A 22,023-nucleotide genomic window follows, 5' to 3' on the forward strand; every position below is an offset into this window, starting at 1 on the left:
TCTTTAGTGTTCTGTGGATAAGAACCCCTTCCCAACCCTCTGTTTTGTACTCATGAATTTGTTGTTACTTGCCTCCTGGCGTTACTTTGCCTATTGTGACCTTTGGCTTTATCTGTAGCTCGCTGCTCTGACCTCCCCCCCTCAACTAGCTCCAGTGGGTTCAAGCTGTCACTGAACAGGGCTGGAGGAGATAACATTCCTGCATGAGGAAAAAATATAACATTGGACAGCATTGTCACTGGAATAGTGCTTTTCAATTTCTGTCCCTGTGCTAGTGCAGTTGGGGCAGAGGCAAAATCTGACCACTAAAGTTAACCACAAAGACTAAAATGTCAACTGGTCACTAAAATGATCTAGACATTTTATGATGTTTCTTATTGTGAATGTCCAGTTGCTGTAACAGTTCTTTTCTTCTTTCATGACTTATACACACTCCTAGTGGTTGAACTTAAGATCTGAATACCATAATATGTCTAATGTGAGAAGAAACAAGCTATTTTTTTTATCACTGTGCAATCCTTTAAAGTCTTTCTCTTCACTCCCATGCTATTTTATGTGTAGAGTGTTACTGTGGGAGCACGTCTCGGGAAGTGTTGTGTGGATCAAGCGAGGAGCATTTTTCCTGTCTAAGAACTTGTGGCAAGTAAGGCAATAGTTGAACTTAGAATATGAGCCTAATTTTGGGTGAACACTTGTGAGCCTTACAAAGCACAAATTATCTTTTTTAATTTCAGGAAATTATCCTGTGGAATGCACAGCTGTGCGCAAGTATGCCATCCCCAGCTATGCCAACCCTGCCCACGGCTTCCAGAAATAGTGCATTGTTGCCCTTGTGGACAGACACCTCTTAGTAAATTATTAGAGCTGGGTTGTACAGAACGTAAACTCTGCACAGATCCCATCCCATCGTGTGGAAGAACATGTGGCAAACCTCTACCTTGTAGCAGCTATGGTAATTAGAAAACTGCTTGCCTACGCCTCCTTGGGACTTGCTCATTTCCAAAATGAAAGATTAAACAATGATTTTGAATAAAAATGTTTACTTTCCATGGTGGCAATTCAAACAGAATTTACATAGAAGAAACTTGTATACAAAGAGGAGGACGGAAAAGCAGTAATAAGCTCTCCGTCAACAGATGCTTATATTTCTGCACAACCTCTTGCCTCTAAGGCTGCCAGGATAAAGACTGTAGGCATTGTAATAAAGACCTTTCCCCCTCAAGTTGATGAATTCTAAGCAAAAGCTAATAAATAGACCATTGTCCAGCGTTAGGTAATGGATAGAGCAGCCTTCCCCAACATGGTACCCTCCAGGTATTTTGGACCACAATTCCCAGCACTCCTGATCATTGGCCATGCTGGTTGAGGCTGATAGGAGTTGAAGTCCAAAACCTCTAAAAGATACTAGGCTGGAGAAAGCTGCAATTAAAGTATCAGATTTGGACCAGGGAGGCCTACTCTCAAATCTTTGCTCAACCATGAAATTCATTGAGTGATCTTGGATCAATCACTATCTCAGCCTAACCTACCTCACAGGACCCTGTGAATAATGTATTACCCATATGTATACATTATAAATGTTAAAATGATTCAAAATGGTTTTGAATGTAGTATTCTGTTTAGTATTAATTTTTGCTCTGAAGCATGAACTCTGATTTTTCTCAGGAAATGTATTGTTTCAGTTTATTAAAGCTTCAGTTAAAATACACTTTCTTAATTATGCATAGATGCTGTTCATACATGTGAAAATCTCTGCCACGAAGGAGAATGTGGGCTGTGTTCTCGCACATCAAAGGTTTCCTGTAGATGTGCTTTAAAAACAAAGGTAATTTGTGAAAAGAGTAAGGAACATAATACTGAAAATAAAACATTAGCATCCTTTGGCACATGAAAGACTAAAACATTATCTGTGTGTTTTTTATATAGGTGTGGTTATCTTTTAATTTCACCTTGCAAAGCTGTGTTTTCGCCCTCTGTCCCTTGTAGTGTGCGTGCTTCGTTATAAATATATTTGCTACTTTTATTGACTTCCGTTATTGCAGTCCTACATAATATTTTCATCAGAGTGATATATTTTGAAATGTGTATCTGTATAACACTTAGCCATAGATCATTTAGCATTTTCCTTCTTCCGTCACTCCCTACATGTCACTTTCAGAAGTGACTGGTAAATCTATGAAGGTTGCTTTTATCAAGTTGTGAATTGCGCTTGAACCAGTGACTTATAAATCTGAAAACTGTAGTCATGGAGCTTTTCTGAAATTATGTGATATTTCAGTGTGAACTTCCAAATATTGCTGGTTTTCCTATACTTTAATATCTTGATATCTGATGGGTATTTCTCATCCAATCCATGACTGGTTCTATGTGTTCTCAGTACATGGGTTTCTGGGCATAAACTCCTTTTCAAATTGGCTTAATGGAAAACATACCATCTCCTGTTGGAGAATCCTGTAGCACTCTGCAATGCTATTTGTAAAGGAAGAGGAAGTTTGCAATTGCTAATTCTTCTATACAGGGCACATTTATTTCCTTTTTTATAAATTGATCCATGGGGCTATGAAACACAGAGTGCAGCCTGTTGCTGATATGTTTAGTCAAGTACCTGGTTCATGTCTGTAGGTACTTTAATAGGGTCTTCTCTCTATTGGAAGTTCCAGGGTTATTCCTTCCAGGCTGCTTATTGATTATGAAAAACCTTCTAGTGTCTTGTATTCCTCTCCCCACCTGCTAGTGTTTGGTGTGACACGCTGCCTCTTCTGAGATCAGTCAGCTTCCTGCCAGCCTACTGGATCTCTTCATCCATAATCAGGCTGTAGTACTGGGTGTTTGCAGTAATTAAAATTGGCTATTATAGCCTGCTTTATCCTCTTTGAATGCAAGTCAAACAGTATACATAACCAGTAATTTTCTTTTCTTTAGGAAGTTCCCTGTGCTTCTCTCAAAAATCAAGGTAAATAATCTTACCATAAAAGTACTAGCATATAATGAATGTGAGATCAGAAGCATGTGCAATATTTAATGTGAAGAAATGCATTCTTCCTTCTGTGTTTTAGCAGCCTGTATAGTTCCATTCCATAAATCTGGGCCTGCGTGTCTTCATTGGGTACTTGTGGGGATTATTTCAGACCATCCCTGGTTTCATGGCTACAGTAAAACTTTCACTAAATGGGGTGAACAAGTTAAGCTGAGGGTTAGTGAGAACTTTCTGCCCCCCTAGAAAGCCTGGGCAGATAGTTTCCAGCAAGCTCATCATTGACTAATAGGGATCATGTGAGATTGGCTCAAGGCTTTTCAGTATAAAGAGAGACACCTTATTGTTTGTCTGGTTTTATTTTGGCCTTGTGTTTGTCTGCTTTGGATTGCTGGCTTCCTTAGATCCTGTTCTATTGAAGACCCATGCCATTGGTATGTTTAGACAGGTCCAGTCTTCCCCTGTAAGTATTGTTTCCCGGCAATACTTGTTCATCTGTTTCCTTTCCCCCTTATTGTAAATAAACTTACTGCCTATCATAATTGAATGTGTGTGCTTCATTCCAATTAAGCTTTGGTACTAAGACTCAAAGCTTTCCTCTTGGTTATTGCTGCTGTTTAAGGTTTCAGGCTTAGGGCTTTGAAAACAAGGGTGCTGGCTCAGGCAGGCCCTTGTTTCATAAGCCTTAGGGTGTTTTATAAGGTCTGAGAGCCCTGTGGCTCAAGCGGAGTTGGATGTAAGAGGTGATAGCAGTCTACCTTGCTGGGATGGTGTTCAAGCCCAGCAACCTTTTTGCCCTGTCTATCACTGCTGGATTTAGGGTTCCTTCCTTTCTCCCTTCACATGGTGGCAGTGGTGGGCTAAGATACTAAGGGCTCATCTACACCAAGCAGGATATTCCACTATGAAAGCGGTATGGCATTGATAGTGCAATATCCTGCTTGGTGTAGATGTGTCATGGGCCCCAACAGTTGTCAGAGCACTTCAGTACCACTATAAAGCAGTAGTGTAGCTCCTGCACTTCAATAGTGCTAGGAAGCAGTAGTGTGGCTCCTGCTTTTTATATACCACATTTATGGTGGAATATCCTGCTTGGTGTAGATGAGCCCTAAGGCTGATCTGAAATTGCAAATATTTTGGTTAAGGTCCTCTCTTGTAACAGTAGTGTGAAAGGCTTTGGAAACTGAGCTATAAGGGTTTGTTATTTTGCTAGCCATGAAAAACTCAGGCTAGGTCGAATTTGGCTCAAGACTAAATGCTTGGGGTTGATTTTATCTACACAGCCCATGCCAGTGTAGCAACAGCTACTGAATTAACCACTATTGAGCTGCTTCTTCAGGAGCTGGGAGAGGGGGTGAGCTTGCTCATGCTCCAGGAGATGTTGCTGACTGGCCTATGGATTTGGGAGCTACTAGAGTGCTGCTGGCCAGAGCAAAGGATGTGCCCTGAGGATTTGTGATGCCCAATTCAGACAGCAGCAGTAATCAGTTGATAAAGGCAACAAACGTTTGGCAAGTTGGATGTAAGGGTTGGTAGCAGCCTGCCTTGCTGAGTTGATTTTCAGTCCTAGCAAGCTTTTGACCCTGCCTACCACTGCTGGGAGTTTAGCCGCCCCCTTCCTCCCTTCACATTTAAACATTGTGGTTGCAATTCACAATGTCAGTTCTGTGCACTCAGCTGAAACTTTCAGTTACTAAAACTATTGGCAGAGAAGGAGTCACCTTTACTTTCAGAGTTGTGCTGATCATAGCCAATGCTGTGAACATTAAGGTTACACTTTCAGAAATTTTCATGGAAGTTGATAAACAGTATTATTGCATATGTATGAAGTACACAGATATTCCCCAAGGATTGCTCACAACTGATAACCCGTTTTACTGTTTCTTTCATGTGGAATTCTTAAATTTGTGATACATTAAATAAGTGAAAGTTATACATCTTACATTTCAAATGAGAAATAAATGTTGAATATATAACTATTTTATCTTAAATGCAAAGGCATCTGGTATATTATATTACATTACATTAAGCTGTCAGTGTAGTTTTTTTTCTGCATATTTTGAATACATCCCTTATATAGGTCTTGCAATGACTAAAAGAATTGGATACAATTAGATACAGCCTAGAATAGGTGTGTTAATTGTCTATGTGTAACAATAATTTAAATATATTTATATATATATGTTTGCTTTGTAGTAGACGTTGCATTCTTGTGTGAAAAGCGATGTAACAAGAAACTGTCATGTGGAAGACACAAGTGTAATGAAATCTGTTGCGTGGTAAGTTCATGAATACGTGATACAAGGACTTCTTAAAAGGTGCTAGGCCTTTAAAAATGAAATAATTGATAATTCTTAATGAAATTGTTTATTGTCAGTTTTTACATTGTTGAGTTCTTATTTGATTTTATTTCATTTATATGTCCTGGAAAATTTGATTTGAACAGAAATCTCTTAATAAAATAAATGAAATGTTTCCAGTAAGACATCCTTTCACTATCATATCATTTGGTATTGGGGAAACTAGTTTTGATTCAAGAGTGTTTTAGCGTATCTATGGATAGCAATTTTTTTTGTTACTTGGTATTTCCTTCCCCCGCTCTAGGATAAGGAACACAGGTGCTCTTTGATTTGCGGACGCAAACTCAATTGTGATATTCATAGATGCGAAGAACCTTGTCACCGTGGCAACTGTCAGAAGTGTTGGCAGACCAGTGAGTGTACATTACAATTGTTTGCTCTTTAGTTTTCAAATTCATAATCATTACTTTGTTTAAAATTCCATCCCTTTGATATTTAAATAGTTTGGGCACAATCCAGCAAAGGTTAGTTGTGACTCAGTCCCATAGCATTTGGCTTAAGTTGCAGCTATTTGTTTCTAGATAAGTGCCCATTATCTGCAGACATATGTTCTATTTGGTTAGTTTTCTAATTGGATGTCAGTCTTTTTGGACAATATAAGATTGATTCACCTAAATTTGCCCTGTCTCCCCAAATACTCTGTTAAGACTACAGTTGTGCACAGAGTTATGTGTATGTAAGTACGTAAAGCCATTTTTGAAGGAGCTCTCCCTGGACCCAAGAGACTGTAACAGCAATTGGCTGGGTGCAAGTGTACCTTTTGGGGGCATGATACTCAAATGGGTGGTTGCTGTGCAACTCCAGGCACTTTTGGATTATACAGAGGTATCTGTGTCCATTTCAACTTGTTTTCAGTCCTGAATTTGGCATGCTGGGTGTTGGATGATTTATAAAAGAAGGAGAACAGGTGTGTATGACCCTGAAAAGATCCATATTCTATTCTAAACTTTGCTGTTTTAATTCCATATTTTGACCTATATCAATTTTTGCTGTGTGGTTTTAGCCTGGTTGTGCTTTTTATATTGAATTTTGTATTTGTGTTTTTAAATAGTTGGTTGTTTTTATGCTCTTCATGGTTTTAATTATTGTGAACCGCCCAGAGAGCTTTGGCTATTGAGTGGTATAAAAATGTAATTAATAATAATAATAATAATAATTCTCTACTTTATTTCATACTTTATTTTCATGATTTGAGGCTACTTACCACATTTGTGCAGAAGGAGGGAATGGTATTTTAATTCTGTTCTCCTTTTGCACACGTGGCATTTTTTATTAAAGCCAGTGGCAAACTATTACCCAAGAGACCTCCATTGTTCTCAGTTTTTTGATTCTTTATTTTTCTGTAGTTATAGCTTTGTATAACAATTGAACAAGACCCTCAATGCCTTCCTCGTTTTATTTGTGCAATGCCTTAAGTCCTGGATGTTCAGTGGTATCCTTAACAAATTTTCTACCACGGTTTTACGTATTCTCTTTACATAATGCATCTTCCTTTTTCCTATTCTCTTTCTGAAGCTTCTGCTTCATTTATCATCTGTCTGCCTTATTTTTGTTTCTTAAAAAATGTCTGGCCTTTATATTGCTATCTTTACTTTTCTTCCTACATTTTACTTTGACCTTTAACTTAGCAGCATGTCTTAGAAAGCTGTTAATTGTTAAGAATGATTAAAGGACTAACTTATTTTGGTTTTGGTTTATTCAGGTTTTGAGGAATTAACTTGTTACTGTGGTGAATCAGTGATTTATCCCCCAATCCCCTGTGGTACTCGGCCACCAGAATGTAAAAATTCATGTACCAGACCTCATGAATGTGATCATCCAGGTAAGACCTACATCTAAACTATATTTGTTTTAAAATAGTACATTTTAAAGCAGAATTTTGAAACAAATGAGGAACATTTTCAAATGTATGGTGTAAGGAATAAGCAAAAGCAGATACAACTTTTGAATTTGATTCTTGGAATCCATTAATTTATAAATTCTATGACACTTTTGTTGTAATAAAGTAAGGCATCGGGGCATTCAAAGCATCTTTACCGTTAATAATATTTTGTGAGACATTATGTTATAACATGAAATATTAAAAATTAGGCATTCAATTAGGCATTTTTATGTAATTTGAGATAAAAGAGTTGAATAAAATATCTAATTTGTTAGTAGAATAAGGGCACATTCCTATTAGAATGCCCATTAGCCTCCAAACTCGTAGGATATTCTATGCGGAGTGGGAGAGCTAAGAGGTGTTCTTTGCCTCTTGCTTCTCCCATGCCGTATTTTTGCTAGACAGGCATTTTTGCCTGTCTAGCTGGGGCTCTGCCCAGCAGGAGGGAAAGAGTCTGGAGAAGCCGGAGGATACTTCGTAAGCTGGCCTCCCCAGTCCCCTCCCCTCCAAGTTTGCTTTTGTGACCTCAGAGAGTCAAGCAGTTTTGTTCATTCCATGCCAGATGTGAGGGGGAAGAGAGTTCAGACTCCTTGGTCCAAGGTTAGAGGACTTGGAATCTGAACTATCCAATGGTCACCCTCCCCATGCTGTCTAAGAGCCATAGGCTTGCGAATTGTCATTATTTTTTTCCAATTAGCATGAAATGATGTAGTTTTGGGGAGATGATTTATAGTACAGATTGAGTTCATCTGATCTGCTGTCTTCTCATGGTGTGATGTACCATGTAGAGAGAACACACACTGCCCCCCCCAAAAGTGTGACAGTTTGCAATGTTTGGTGTAGAGGTTCAGTATCTAATATAAGAGCTAATCTAGAGCTCTTCTCCTAAGCTTTCAAGACTGAGAATCCAGTATGACAAGTTACTGTTTTCATTTTCCTCCATTATTTAAACCTCTTCTCCTTATTCTGTGGTCGCAGTATATCATTCCTGTCATAGTGAGGAGAAGTGTCCACCATGTACATACCTCGTTCAGAAATGGTGTATGGGAAGGCATGAAGTAAGTGTGTTCACATTTTGATCTTGTGAGATAAATTAGAGCCAGGGCTAAAAATGGTCAATTTCTAGAAATTAATTGTTTCTTAAAATTGTTTAGTAACAATGAATGGATACTGATACAATATTAGGCAATTCTGGCAGTTTCAAAGTTGTAATTATTGTTTTTTAGGTGAATATACCTAGAGATTGTGCAAAATGTTTTATAAGTTTTATTGATTTGTAAACAGGACAAAATAAAACCACAGATGCACATAATGATAATCCAAACCAAAGATCAGGTTATGAATTCATGTAATGGTCTGTGCAAGCCAAATCAAAACCAAAGCTAATTTCCCCCCATCTCAGATTGCAAGTGAAAGCAAAAGTTAACACTGATTAATTTTTATTTCACTTTCAGCAAACACAGAGAATGGTGTTTCATTTCTTTCATTTCATATAGTGGAAGGAATGCTTTAATACCTGGCTGTTATTCAGGATTTCTATAAGGATCCTAAGCATTCCACCAACATTAGTCATATGGAATCCGTCACACCCTCAATTCTGATAAATTCACACAACACTTTGAAGATGAAGTTATTCATATCTGGCATGACCTGGACTCCTTCATTGGTGTAGTTCCATTAACAGAAATATCCAGAGCACTGTGCAGTCTAGTTGTATTGAATAAATTTTGGTTGTTGAGACATGAGGATGCAGACAAAGTGCTTAGAAGAGTGTGACCAATCACTTGTGTGTTTGACCGTTGCCCATCTTTGCTTGCTACATCTAATAAGGAAGGGATGGCGGGTTGGGTCTAGGAGGTTGTAAATTCCTCCTTCAGAGAAGTTAACCTGAACTGGACCCAGAAGTGGACATCCCCTTCTTGGGCAAGATGCTTCAGCATGTCATTGCTGATCAACTCCAGGCATTTTTGGATGAAGCTTATTTTTCTAGATCGTTTTCAGTCCAGCTTTAGGCCGAGTTTGGGACAAAAACTGCCTTGGTTGCCCTATGGGATGACCTTTGCCGAGAGAGACAGGATGAGTGTGATCCTGCTAGTTCTCTTGGATCTCTCAGCAGCTTTCAGTACCATCAACCATGGTACTGGGTTGGGAGCTGGAGACACTGTTTACAGTGGTTCTATTCCTACTTGGATGGTTCCTTCCAGAACTTTGTGCTGGGGTACTACTGCTCTGTTCCGTGGCAATTATGTCAAGAGCTTCCACAGGACTCAGTTTTATTCCCCATGCTATTTAACATCTACATGAAACCACTGGGGGAGATTATCGGGGGATGTGGACTGAAGTGCCATCAATATGCCGATGACATCCAGCTCTACCTCTCCTTTTCATCTAACCCAGGTGAGGCAGTGAATGTCCTGAATCGGTGCCTGAGCTGGGTAATGGACTGGATGAGGGGCAACAAACTGAGGCTCAATCCAGACAAGATGGAGGTACTGTTAGCAGCTGGTTTGTCTGCCCAGTTGAATGGTGTCCAACCTGTCCTGGAAAGGATTGCACTCCCCTTGAAAGATGAGGCATGCAGCTTATGGGTGCTCCTGGATCAATCCTTGTCACTTGAGGCCCAGGTGGCCTCAGTGACCAGGAGCCCCTTTTGCCAGATTAGGTTGATATACAGCTGCATCCCTTTCTGGACAGAGATAGCTTGGCAACAGTTATCCACATTCTAGTAATTACCCGGGACTACCTTTGAAGATGGTTCAGAAACTTCACTTAGTTCAAAACAGAGCTGCTTGTTTACTAACTAGGACTGCCTGACATGAACATGAGATGCCAGTGCTTCATTAGCTGCGTTGGCTTCCAGGCCATTTCTGAGCCCATTTCAAAGTGTTGGTGTTAATCTTTAAAGCCCTAAATGCTTGGACAAAAGGAACGACCTGTGCGGACCCCTCAGTCATCTTTGGAAGCCTCCTCTGGGTGCCCTTGCCAAAGAAAGCTAAGCAGGGGACTACAGGAGAAAGGGCCTTTTCAATTGTGGTACCCTACTTATGGACTACCTCCCTGAAGAGGTTTGCCTGGGGCTTATGTTGTTATGTTTCTGATGCCAGGAAAAAAACTTTCCTTTCTCCCAGGCGTTTTAGAGACCTAGTTTTAGGGTTTTAGAGCTGTTTTATTGATTCCCGTGCTGTTTATTTTGTATCAGATTGCTTTTTATTCTTTCAAATATTTGTATCATATTTTATATTTTAGCTGTGTATATGGCAAATTTGTGACCAGAACTGGAAGGCTTTCAGCTCAGTTAAGACAAAAAAGCGGAATAGGCAAACAAATGAATGCACCACAAAGTCTGTTTATATTTCTTAAAATCTCTTGCTTCTGGAGAATCAGTCACAGTCACAATTAGTGATGAATGAAATTGCCCTTACCCAGAGATTCACTTATAAAATCATTCTTTAGCGAAAGTATATGGTTCAAGGAGCTCTAAATTGGATTTGTCTGTCTAAAATGGAACTAATAGATAGTGCAAGTAATTCTACAGTTTTCACCCTGAGTTAACTTCTAACAGCAACCTCAGTGAAGATCTGTGCGGATCTATGCTTTGTGAATGGGTTTGTCACATATCTCATTGCAACACAGGTGCCTTGTTTTTTAACTACCAAAATGTCACTCCACAATGTGAGATGGACCTCTTGAATTGATCCTGTGGAGATGGTATATCCGATTTTAAATATCCAATCAGTAATAGGCATTTTAAGTAATTCCTTACAAGTTTATCCAATATCCATCTCTGTTTTTTCTTTCCTGGCTTAGTTGCGGAACAATATTCCCTGTTACCTCACTGATATCTCCTGTGGTCTTCCCTGTGATCGAATGTTAAAATGTGGAATGCACAAATGTAAAAGGATCTGCCACAAGGGGGAATGCCTCATAGATGAAGAGTGCAGGCAGCCATGTACTATTCTTAGACTTCACTGTAATCATCCATGTACGTCTCCATGCCATCCATCTTTACCCTGTCCTACAACATCTTGCAATTCAAAGGTAGGTGGCGTCAAAAATCTCCTGCAGGTTTCAGCCAATAATCATGTATCTCTTTTAAGCCTTAGTTTAAATTTCATGTCATTTTGCCTGATTGCATAGAAAGTTTTGCTCAAACTTTAAGCTTCTCTTGTGGCTCCAGTCTACAGAATGTAAAAGCTACAATCTTTGGTTTAAGCTGATTTTGCCACATGTGTTTATACAGGTTCCACATACTTAAATCCAAGAATCAAAGCTTCACTGTCCATTGCCTTATTTTCTCAAAAAGCCACTGAAAGATTAGTCCAAATCTTGTTTAATTCTCCTCCCCTCTCCTGCTTTTTTAATCAATTCAGTTGAGTATATTGCGTTGTAGAAGATTGATCGTAGGCTTTAAAGTGTACTTTTTTGGCGGGTAGGTGAGAGTGGAGAACCACAGCACCTTGGCCATTTCTCCCATAGACATGCACCACATCCAGTTTTTCTCAAGGCATAATTAATAAAATACATAGTGCATCACAGTAGATAAGACTTTAATGCTCTTTCAGTCAGCATAGCAAAAAGTTTGGCAGGTCATTTGATTGGCTTATAGTAGTTTGACTTTCAACTTGATAACTTTCTTAAAAATGTCAAAGGAATCAATTTCATTTGAGGGAATAAAAGAGTTCTTAACTGTTGTTGCTTTAAGACGGTAAAAAAATTAAAATGCTACATTGCTGCCATGTTAAGGGGAACTTCTTAATTATTGTTTTTGTGACATAAACAGGTTGAACTTCAGTGTGAATGTGGAAGAAGAAAGGAGACTATGATTTGTTCAGAAGCATCAAGCACTTATCATAGGTATGTTTAGGCTATGATTTCTGCCTCTAAAATTTATTAACATGGTAGCAATTTGTTCCAGCTGTCCTGGAAAATACTATTCCGCCTCAACTAATTTTGTTCCCTTGCTCTTTCATACTGGCATTGAATTGTGTTTCCTTGCTGTTTGCACGTGTTAGTATTCCTACTCCTACTCCTCCTTACTATAGCAACCTGGAAGTTTCCTATGGAAATAATTGTTTTGGCTCTGTACTTGTTAATGTTTTAGACTTGTTATATTAATCACAATTACATAATATTTCTAAGTTTGATTTAGCTGAAGCCCACCTCCACAATATTTCTCATTCACACCTTTACAGATTGTGTATTAGCGTAGCAGCAAGTGCATGAATGATTTGCTAAAAATAAAAGTGGTTATAATAAAATTTCTTCCCAACTAGATTCTGAGTGAAAGATTCTTAAAACTTTTAGTATGCTTAAAATAAAATCACTTTTAATAAATCTTGTTAGGAAATCAGTTGGCATTTTAGTAGAAGCCCTGTTAATCATAAGAAATTGTCTTAATGAATGCTACTTTAAGACTTTCAGATGGCAGAATTAATGTCAAGGGCTGAAATACAGGATTTGGGGCAATTATGGGTGGAATCTCCTATGGTGAGGTGTCATTTATTTATCAAGTCTCATTGATAGAAGAGAGTATCTTATTCCAGAATTGCAAAGATTTCTGAGGCTAATGACCCTTTTGTTAAGCTTGTGTATTCAGCAACTGCCCTCCTCATTAGTTTCCCTGAAACACCCAGTATTTTTTTTTGTAACACCATTTAAACATCTTAACACATATCATAAGGTATTATTCTCTTCCAGAATAGCTGCTATTTCTATAGCTTCTAAGTTAACAGATCCACAGCTTGGAGATTCAGTAGAGATCAGCAGATTGATTACCAAAAAGGAAATGAAGCAAACCAGGTAATTACACCTTGAAAGTAATGCTTAAATATAATCTATTTAGTACTGATCGTGACTTTTTAAAGCCTTTTATCATCCATCCGCCAGCAGCCAAATTGCTTTTCTTTAGGCAGGCTTTTGATTTTTTAGCTGTTTGATGGAGTTTAGTCTTATATTTTATCTTATATTTTAGCGTTAGCCACCTTGACTGGTATTTGTTGCGGAAAGACTGGGTATGAATTTAATAAAAAATAATAATAAACCTAGGCTTGCCCATTGGTAGTTATTTTGGCTTGTGGGCTTGCCACTAGAACTTATTTTGTGATACAGGAGTTGTTCTCTAATCTATTGCCACCGCTTGATCATACCAGTGGCTGAATGCTCATGAACTTTCCATAATTTCCTATGGATAGTAAGAGAGAAAGGAAGGGGCCATGGCTCAGTGGTAGAGCACATGTTTTGCATGCAAAAGGTCTCAGGTTCAATCCTCAGCATCTCCAGGTAGAGCTAGAAAAATTCCTGCCTGACACCCTGGAGAGCAAAGTCAGTGTCAGCAATACTGGGTTAGATGGGCCAGTGGTCTGACTCAGTATAAGCACAAGAAAGAGGCAGCAGTTGCAATAAGCAAGCAAGAACAAATGCTAAACAGCACACAACTGCACAAAAACTGATTATAGCCAAGACAGTGGGGCAAAAGCCAAGACATGGGGCAGCCTTTGAAGACAGTCCGGAAGCTGCAGCTTGTGCAAAATGCGGCGGCCAGATTGATAGCTGGAACAGGGAGGTTTGAGCATATAACACCGATTCTGGCCCACTTGCATTGGCTGCCTATATGTTTCCGAGCCCAATTCAAGGTGCTGGTCTTAACCTATAAAGCCCTACATGGCTTGGGACCGCAATACCTGATGGAACGCCTCTCCCGACATGAACCTACCCGTACACTGCGCTCAACATCTAAGGTCCTCCTCCGAGTGCCTACTCCGAGGGAAGCTCGGTGGATGGCAACAAGGGAGAGGGCCTTTTCGGTGGTTGCCCCCCGACTGTGGAATGATCTCCCTGATGAGGCTCGCCTGGCGCCAACATTGTTATCTTTTCGGCGCCAGGTCAAGACGTTTCTCTTCTCCCAGGCATTTTAACAGCATTTAACAACGTTAAGTTTGTTTTTAATGGACCCCAGAATTGTTGTTTTTAAATGGATACTGTTTTTATACTGTTTTTGATGGTTTTGATGGTTTTTAAATTTTGTATTTTTAATGTTTACCATTTTTAATTGTTGTAAACCGCCCAGAGAGCTTCGGCTGTGGGGTGGTATATAAATGTAATAAATAAATAAATAAACAAATAAAAGGACTTAATATAATTTGTAAGCATGAAAGAAATTATATCCTGTTATAATTTCTTTCGTGCTCACACATTATAGTAAGTCCTTTTACCCCACTGTCTTGGCTGTAATCAGTTTTTGTGCAGGTGTGCTGTTTTAGCATTTGTTCATTCCTGACTCGGTAGCAGCTTCCTATGTTCCTCGGAAGCTCTACATAAAATTGTTCCAATTAAACGTGTCCAAATAATACAAAATACTATCACTTACAGTTTCTCTGTGACATGCCAAGTTGATGATAAGCCGTGGCAAACATAAGTCCTATTCTGTTGAAAAAGTAATTACTGGTATATGGGTGTCATCATGTTTTCAAGTAAATATCACTTTAGTACTGTGTCTTGTTCATCTAGGCTGCAGTGCGATGAAGAATGTTTGGCTCTTGAAAGAAACAGGTAGGCAATTGTATCATTTATTTTAATAGGACTAATAAATCAGCTCTGTTCTAGATTGTATAAAAATATACAGAAATAGATTATGTAAGAGTAGTAAGACAGCCTTGTAAATATGCTCACAATAGTTACTAGCCTACAAAAAAGAAAGAAAAAAAGAAGAAGTTACTAGCCTTCAGTGGGGTGAGAGAGCTCAGTCCTTCCTGCAATAGTTCACTGCGTTTCTATACTGGGAGAGCCGGGAGCTTCCTTCCTCTTGCAGCCCTCTTGGTTTCTGTGCTGAGTGCAGAGGAAGGGATAGACAACTCCGTCCTGCCTCCACTAGTCCATTCACTCATCTGCCTGGAATTCCATGCATTTGCTTGTGTGCAATTCCTTTTGGCCCTCGGTTACCAGGCGAGTGTTTAAATACAATGCTGAAGTAAGCGTAGGTGACCAGAACATGCTGGAATTAATTTATATTAAATTAAACAGTCTTTTATCTGACCCTTAAATAATTTTTTGCAGGGTCATTTACAAACGTTTTACAACTAAACAAAAAAATGAAGTGTGTAACAGAAATCTAAGAACAAATAAGAACAAAGATAAAAGCACCATAAAACCAGTCACCAGGAATTAAAATGTTTAAAAGCCTGTGGGATAGATCTTTACCAGGCACCAAAAAGATACATTTTTTATTTATTTATTTTATTTATTTATTTATGGATTTTTATGCCGCCATTCAGCCAAAAAAGGCTCTCACGGCGGCTTACAAAAGTATTTCTTGACAGATAATAAAGTAGATTATTATCCTGAGAGCATTCAGTAGCCAGGGCCCCACCACTAAGAAGGCCATCTCCCTAGTTGCCAGTTCCCCTACTTCAGTTGGCAGAGGCAACAAGAAGAAGACCTCCAAACATGATATAATTTCTGTAGGCAGGTTGATAAGGTGGGTTAGCTATCAGGTATTCTTGTCCCAAGTGGTGCAGGTCTTTGCATTTTTGTGAACCGCCCAGGGAGCTTCGGCTATTGGGTGGTATAAAAATGTAATAAAAAAATAAATAAGCACCAGCACTTTGAATTGTGCCTGGAAATGGAAAGAAGTCCCATTTACCAGCTTTGCAGCTGCATTTTGAACTATCTGCAGTTTCTGGGTGGTCATGTGTACAAAGCGTTATTATAACTTATCCTGGAGGGTTACCACCACATGAAAAAGTGTTGCCAGACTAGCTCTGTCCTGAAGTGGCACTGCTCGCTCTCTCTCTCACTGAGAGGCATTTGCCACCTTCTGCATCAGTATTATAATCCAAGGGGAGCAAGGTTTGAGCGCATAGATAGCAGGTCATACCTTTTCTACATACTCAGACTCCAGCTACTGAAATGTATCCAGTAAAACAGTAATAGACAGATAATTGGATACATCCACAGATTGATCTGTCACAATAGAGGCATTAGAATCATGGCAAACATGAACAATTTATCTTCAATAGTGTTTTGCAAATATAACACTGTGTACCTCCAGGGCTCTTTGCTGGGCCATGTGTGAGAAGGCCCTAAACCACTCAGAAAAGCTCCATTGGGATGCAGTGGTGGCAGAAAAGTAATTCTTTCCCCCCATCATCTTTGCAACAGTGTAGGCACAATAAAGAGCTCTTACCTGTGTTCAGTCAAACTCTTAGTGAGGTTTCTATCTCTTGCATTCAAATCTCTTCCCTGCTTCCTAGCTTTTAGCACTCTAGAAAACCAAGGACTTGATCAGGCTCTGCCTGGCAGGAGAGGGTGCTTAGGAGCAATTATGTCAACCACTTGAGTCATTCTACAGACGAGCAGGAGCAACACGCATGCCAACAGAAAGCTTACCAAGGGCCATCAGATTGCCTCAACCTCTGGGGGTAGGCTGCACAGGGGAGTGCTCTGTCAGTCTAAACAGCAACAGGAAGTGATCTGACAGCAGCAGAGGAATCCGCTGCTTGTGTAAATGAGGGGCATGTATTTGGCATAAGCTTGAATCAATAATTACTGAAATCATGTCAGGTATCCCAGATCATGCAAAACAGCCCAGAACTAGATTCAGTAGTGTAATTGCTATACAAGGAAGAGTGTGTGGAAAGATCACAGAGATGCTGGGGGTGGGGTAGTCTTTTACAGCATATAAAATTCTGGGAATTATTTGAATGTTGCCATGGGATATGATGATAGTCAAGTTTTTGGATAATATATATATATATATATTAATATTCAATAATTAGGCGGTTTGCTGAGGCTCTTCATATCGACGACAATTCTGATCCTTTTAATGCTCGTGCCTCTGCACCCAAGTACAGTGATATCTTGAAAGAAGATGGAAGGTATGTATCATTGAGATTTAGTAGGGTCAAATTACATGTGATGGCAGCAGACCAGCATTGTGAAAAGCAGGTGTGTCCTATCTCATGGAAAGTGCACACAGGGGCTTGATTTTAAGCATCAGTGGGACACTATCTGCGGTTTCTCTTCTGTAGCTGCTTTTCTCCCAACCAGCTCACTTCCAGTATCTGAATCTGGCTTGGTGGAAGAAGGACCTTGGTGAGATAGACTGAGCACGAGGAGTGAAGGTTCAGAACCTCCTGCTCACATGCTCCTTTTGTGCCTTTAGTTGTACCCAATGCTTTATTTGTGATTGATACAGACACATACTTGAAGACACAGATCTGCTTCTATCACAGGTAGCTTTGCCCTTAGTCATGGGGAAATGTACTTGCTGCTTGTTCCTGTCATCATCCTCATCAGTGACATAACTTGCTAAAACAAAGGGAACTGATGAGGCTTTTGAATGCTTCCCCATAATTTCCAGAAGGATAGCCGTTAGTCTGTTGCAGCAAAACTAGCAAAGTCTTGTGGCACAAACAAAGCCAAACAAATGTATTCTGGCATTAAGCTTTTGTGAAGTGGGCAATGTACATGAAAGGTTTTGCCAGAATAAATTTGTTAGCTTTTAAGGTGTCACCAAGACTCTATGTCACTATATTTACAGTACCAGCCATCCCAAACACATACATGCTCTGACATGCACACACCCGCAGAGTTAAGACAGAAGGAATCTTCAGCACAAAGATTATGCTGCTTCCTCAAATGCTGAACTGTGCTGATCCTAATATTAACAGCCATAAAACACAGAAAGGAATTATTTTATTTTTTGTGTGTACTTGCATGCTCTCTTAGGCTTTCATAATGCTTTCCATCTTCAAAGAGAAATTGCATGAAACATATTGTATTGAAATCTGAAACTACAGTGAATATTGCATTCTAGCATAATAATTACTTCCACAGCGAAAAAAACATGTTTAAAATCAGACTGGAAAAACTGTGGTAATATCATGGCTCTGGAATAAGCCATGATGAAATGGTACCTAACAGTGAAAGATACCCTGTTCGAATTATGCTGGGGAAATCCTTATTAGTATGTTTCAAATGCTGTAAACAATTGATCTTGTCTCTTGTTTTTGTAGTTAATTATGTAATTCTTCGTTATTGCAGAAAAGATTTAAAGTTTGTCAGTGAAATTGAGAAAGAAATGAAAGCTCTCATAGAAGCAGTCAATAAGGTTAGTAATGGGGGAAATCTATTTACTCCAAGATACTAATTTTGAGAGAAGTGCATGCCTTTCAGATGTTCAGAAATTAAATTGGTTTCTGTAAGATTTTAACTAAGGGGAAGAGGCTTAACAAAAGTATATAAATCTTACATGAACTTCAGTATCAAATATTTTTTATTGTTAAGAGTTGTGATCCAAAGAAGTGACACGTATTCACAGATGATAATTGTCTAGTCCTACCTACATTGCCAGGTAGATTCATACACAAAGGAATCTAAGGGCTATGTTTTCAGTCTTCTTTAACCTTCATAAAAGTAACATCTCTCCCTAATCCAGAGCAAGCATACAAAGAAGAGTCATTGTTTCCCACCCATGAACAGAGAACATCGCCGAATCATCCATGAGCTTGCTCAGGCTTATGGCATTGAGAGTGTGAGCTATGATAACGAACCAAAGCGCAATGTTGTTATCAGTGCGGTGAAGTATGTTGTTCCATTTTCTTGTTATAAGTGGCAAAATAATCATCTTAAAATGTAATAGTGTTTGTATTTGCTATAATTTAAACCCATTTAATTTTTACATTTTCACTGTGTGAACATCTTACACATTGTTTATGTGTCAGATATTTTAATGTAACAATTTGTGTTGAAAGGAATGTATTCCTATGAACACTTCTGTTGCTGGAAATGTTATTCGGTCCGTATAGTTTCTTACATATTTGAACAGTGTAATAGTAGGCATCAACCTACATTTTCATATAAAGTAAGTCACCCTAGGAACTATGAGTTCATTACATAGCCTCCCCCAACCCAAATGTTTATGGACTCTGTAGGCTTGTCTGTTGTCTTGATAGCACCTTTGTTTCTGTGTCTCAATATTGCACTTTATCGTGTTCATCAAAGAATGTCTCTGTGTGACAGAAGTGCTTACTAGTATTTCCAAATGATGGATGATATTAAATGAAAAAAATATCCTAACCTGTGAATTTCTTGTGTGACGAGATCTATATTAACAAAATGCTTTCCCCCTTACCTACATTTCAAAACTAGCAAGTGGACCCAGCTTCACATGATTCGGAATAGTCCTTCATTCAATACAGTGAAGGCTTCAAGGAAAGTTAAACAGCTGTCAGAGGTGGACATGTTGTGGCTGGCCCATCTGAGTGAAGTCACACTTGCTAGCACACTCGGCACACCCCTGACATGGTGCAACCCTATAGCATTTGAGGGAGAAGTCTGTCCACTCATTTCCCTGAGTGGGGGGCTGCCCCACAACAGGGGAGAGGGGGCAGCCATGTAACTCCATCCCTCTGATTACTCCCCCAGTTTCAAGCTGTATTGACTGCAAAGCTTTTTTTGGGACTGAAGTTGGAACTGCAGGCTTCCAACACAAAAAAACATTTAAATTAATGGAAATTAATGTGTTTTTAAAAATAAATAACCCTGAGATACACAACCGTAGGTCCCTTTACTTTGCATGCCAAGTTTCTGGTATTTGGATTTCACAGTTTTAGTGTGATGGTGCAATTACACATCCTTTTTTTATTCTTATAGGTAGGACTGACTGTGAGGGAATGATAAGTGCAGTCTAGTTGCAGTCATATAGGTTTCTTAAGACCAAGCTCATTGATGTTATGGCTTGCTTTTTCTAGAGGGAAGTCAGTTTGCCCAACAGTTACTCTGACATCGTTACTTACCAAGGAGAGGCAGACTAGGCCTCCACCGCCTATTCCTCACCACAAACAAACAGATAAGTAAGTACTATTTTCAGATACTTGTGTTGATCTAGTGTATTTTCACCAGAGGCTTCCCTTGGATTGATTCTGGATGCGCTCATGTGCAAGTTGTATAGCTGGCAGTACAGCACAGCCCATCATATTGCTTGTGCAAACATGTTTCTCCCTAGTGCATTCCCTTACTCAAGAGAACGGTCACGATGTAACCCATGTTATTTCCAGATCGCTCAAAAACAACATGCTTGGCAAATGGGTGCCTCTGCTTGACCGAGAAATACCTTGCATTGCCCAGAGTCTAATCGTTTGAAAGGGAGTGTGGCACTGGGGAGCGCCATCCTTACGTGGTCCCAGTAGTATTGTGACTCTAGTCTATATGGAGGAGCATAAAGGAAGCACTCTCAGGCATGCAGGAAACACTATTGAAATGTGTGTTTAGGACAGGAAAGGGCCACATGTGAACCCACTCCCCTTCTGTGCAGCCCCCACTGTCTCTGCCTTTGCTGAATTTGCTGCATCTGCCACAAAAAATAAATAATGCTGGTTTGCAGCCAACATTTGGTGGCACAACAGCAGCTGCAAAGAGGGCCTATTTAGCTTAAAAACAAACTAAATAGGCTCTCTTGCCACTACACCATGAGATTTCGGCATCAAACTGCCCATTCTTTCCTGCCCATGCTGCCGCATCAGTGAACTTTGGCGGGGGGGGGGGGGCAGGGGTGTAGCCCCCAGTGGGTTCTGGGACAGGGGCAGAATTGGTCCCCGGACTGCTGGAAGTTGCAGTGTGGATTCTCAAAGCAGGAGGAAATACTTACATTGTCTTCTGCTTGTCTGTCAGTAGAGGTTAATGCTTATACAAGTTTTAACAGAAGCCTGTAAAGTTCTGGCTTAAGTTTATCCGCAAATCTTGCTAGTTTCTCCCAACTTACTCAACCATAGTATAATATACTGTACTTTATATGCTTTAACACGTTTTTTGGTACATAAGGTTATGCCTCAAAACCCTTTAGTAGCTACCTTCATAATGCAATATAGTAGCTTGAAGCTCTTCTGCTGTTTGATAGAGAGCTAAATAGGTAGAACTCACTTAACTTCATTTGCAGTTTTGCTAGCTTTGAATTATGCTTGCTTTTCTCTAGTTACCAGATGCATGATAAAAAGCTATTTATTCCTTTATATGCTTGGAGAGATTTTAGTACATAATCAAGAGGGCACAACTGATGCATGGGATTGTACTAAGTTCAATATGTACCTTTGAACTACAGGGTACTCTTACTTTTCAGTGGAAGAACTTAGATAAATAAATAAGCATGTCTGTAAGCTACTTATTAACAAGCTTAAGGTAGGTGTTTGCCAGTGTTGGACAATCTTGACTGATGCAATAGCACTTCCTCTTGGCCTGCCAGCAGGGTCACATGCAAATGACAACAAGGAGAGGGGCCTCCTCTCACCTCTTAGAGAAGAATCCAGGTAGAAAGTATAGCTGATACTAGCAGCATCCCCATGACAGCAGTGTTATCTGAGGACACAGTTGTGTCCTTCTTAACTGGGCAATGCATCTTGTATCTTAAAAAGATAAAATATCCATAGCCTCAGAGTTCTCTCAATGAACTGAGAGAATGGGGAGGCTCCACATCTTAAGAGCAAGGGTCATAAAGAAAGGAACAGATCCACTTGCAACTGCTTTTCTAACTGCTCAGCTGGATCACTTTAGCTTCTCAGATCATTGATCCTGAGATCCCATCCAAACACTCCACGCTGAGGCGCTGCAATTTCATTATTTTGCCTAAATAAAAGATCATGTTGCCTTACTTATGGATCAATCCCTAACAGTTGGCATGCATTCTGACATAGGGCCTTGTCAGAAGAGGACCCAGTGGAAAGAACGAGTCAGAAGCTTCTCTTTCCCCAAAGCTCCTGCTCAAAGTCATCAGATTTTAGAATTCGCTGAGGAATTGGGAGTGGTGGGTGGATAGT

General features: G+C 39.6%; 1 protein-coding gene across 2 annotated transcripts in view; it reads left to right on the forward strand.

Annotated features, from left to right (window-relative positions):
- Nucleotides 1-22,023, forward strand: part of NFX1 (nuclear transcription factor, X-box binding 1) — a 44,174-nt gene that overhangs the window by 17,916 nt on the left and 4,235 nt on the right. Inside the window, exons 8-23 of one of the 2 annotated variants that reach the window (XM_063130222.1) lie at nt 562-643; nt 735-952; nt 1,728-1,825; nt 2,923-2,953; nt 5,171-5,253; nt 5,579-5,687; nt 7,037-7,156; nt 8,195-8,274; nt 11,024-11,254; nt 11,997-12,070; nt 12,914-13,015; nt 14,723-14,764; nt 16,990-17,088; nt 18,257-18,323; nt 18,651-18,796; nt 19,966-20,067. In XM_063130222.1, coding sequence (XP_062986292.1) covers nt 562-643; nt 735-952; nt 1,728-1,825; nt 2,923-2,953; nt 5,171-5,253; nt 5,579-5,687; nt 7,037-7,156; nt 8,195-8,274; nt 11,024-11,254; nt 11,997-12,070; nt 12,914-13,015; nt 14,723-14,764; nt 16,990-17,088; nt 18,257-18,323; nt 18,651-18,796; nt 19,966-20,067 — 1,684 coding nt within the window. Of the gene's footprint in view, nt 1-561; nt 644-734; nt 953-1,727; nt 1,826-2,922; nt 2,954-5,170; nt 5,254-5,578; nt 5,688-7,036; nt 7,157-8,194; nt 8,275-11,023; nt 11,255-11,996; nt 12,071-12,913; nt 13,016-14,722; nt 14,765-16,989; nt 17,089-18,256; nt 18,324-18,650; nt 18,797-19,965; nt 20,068-22,023 lie in introns of those variants that run through there. The other variant, XR_010025648.1, reaches the window with a different exon arrangement.

Source organism: Elgaria multicarinata, chromosome 7 (genome assembly GCF_023053635.1).
Source record: "Elgaria multicarinata webbii isolate HBS135686 ecotype San Diego chromosome 7, rElgMul1.1.pri, whole genome shotgun sequence".
Taxonomy (NCBI): domain Eukaryota; kingdom Metazoa; phylum Chordata; class Lepidosauria; order Squamata; family Anguidae; genus Elgaria; species Elgaria multicarinata.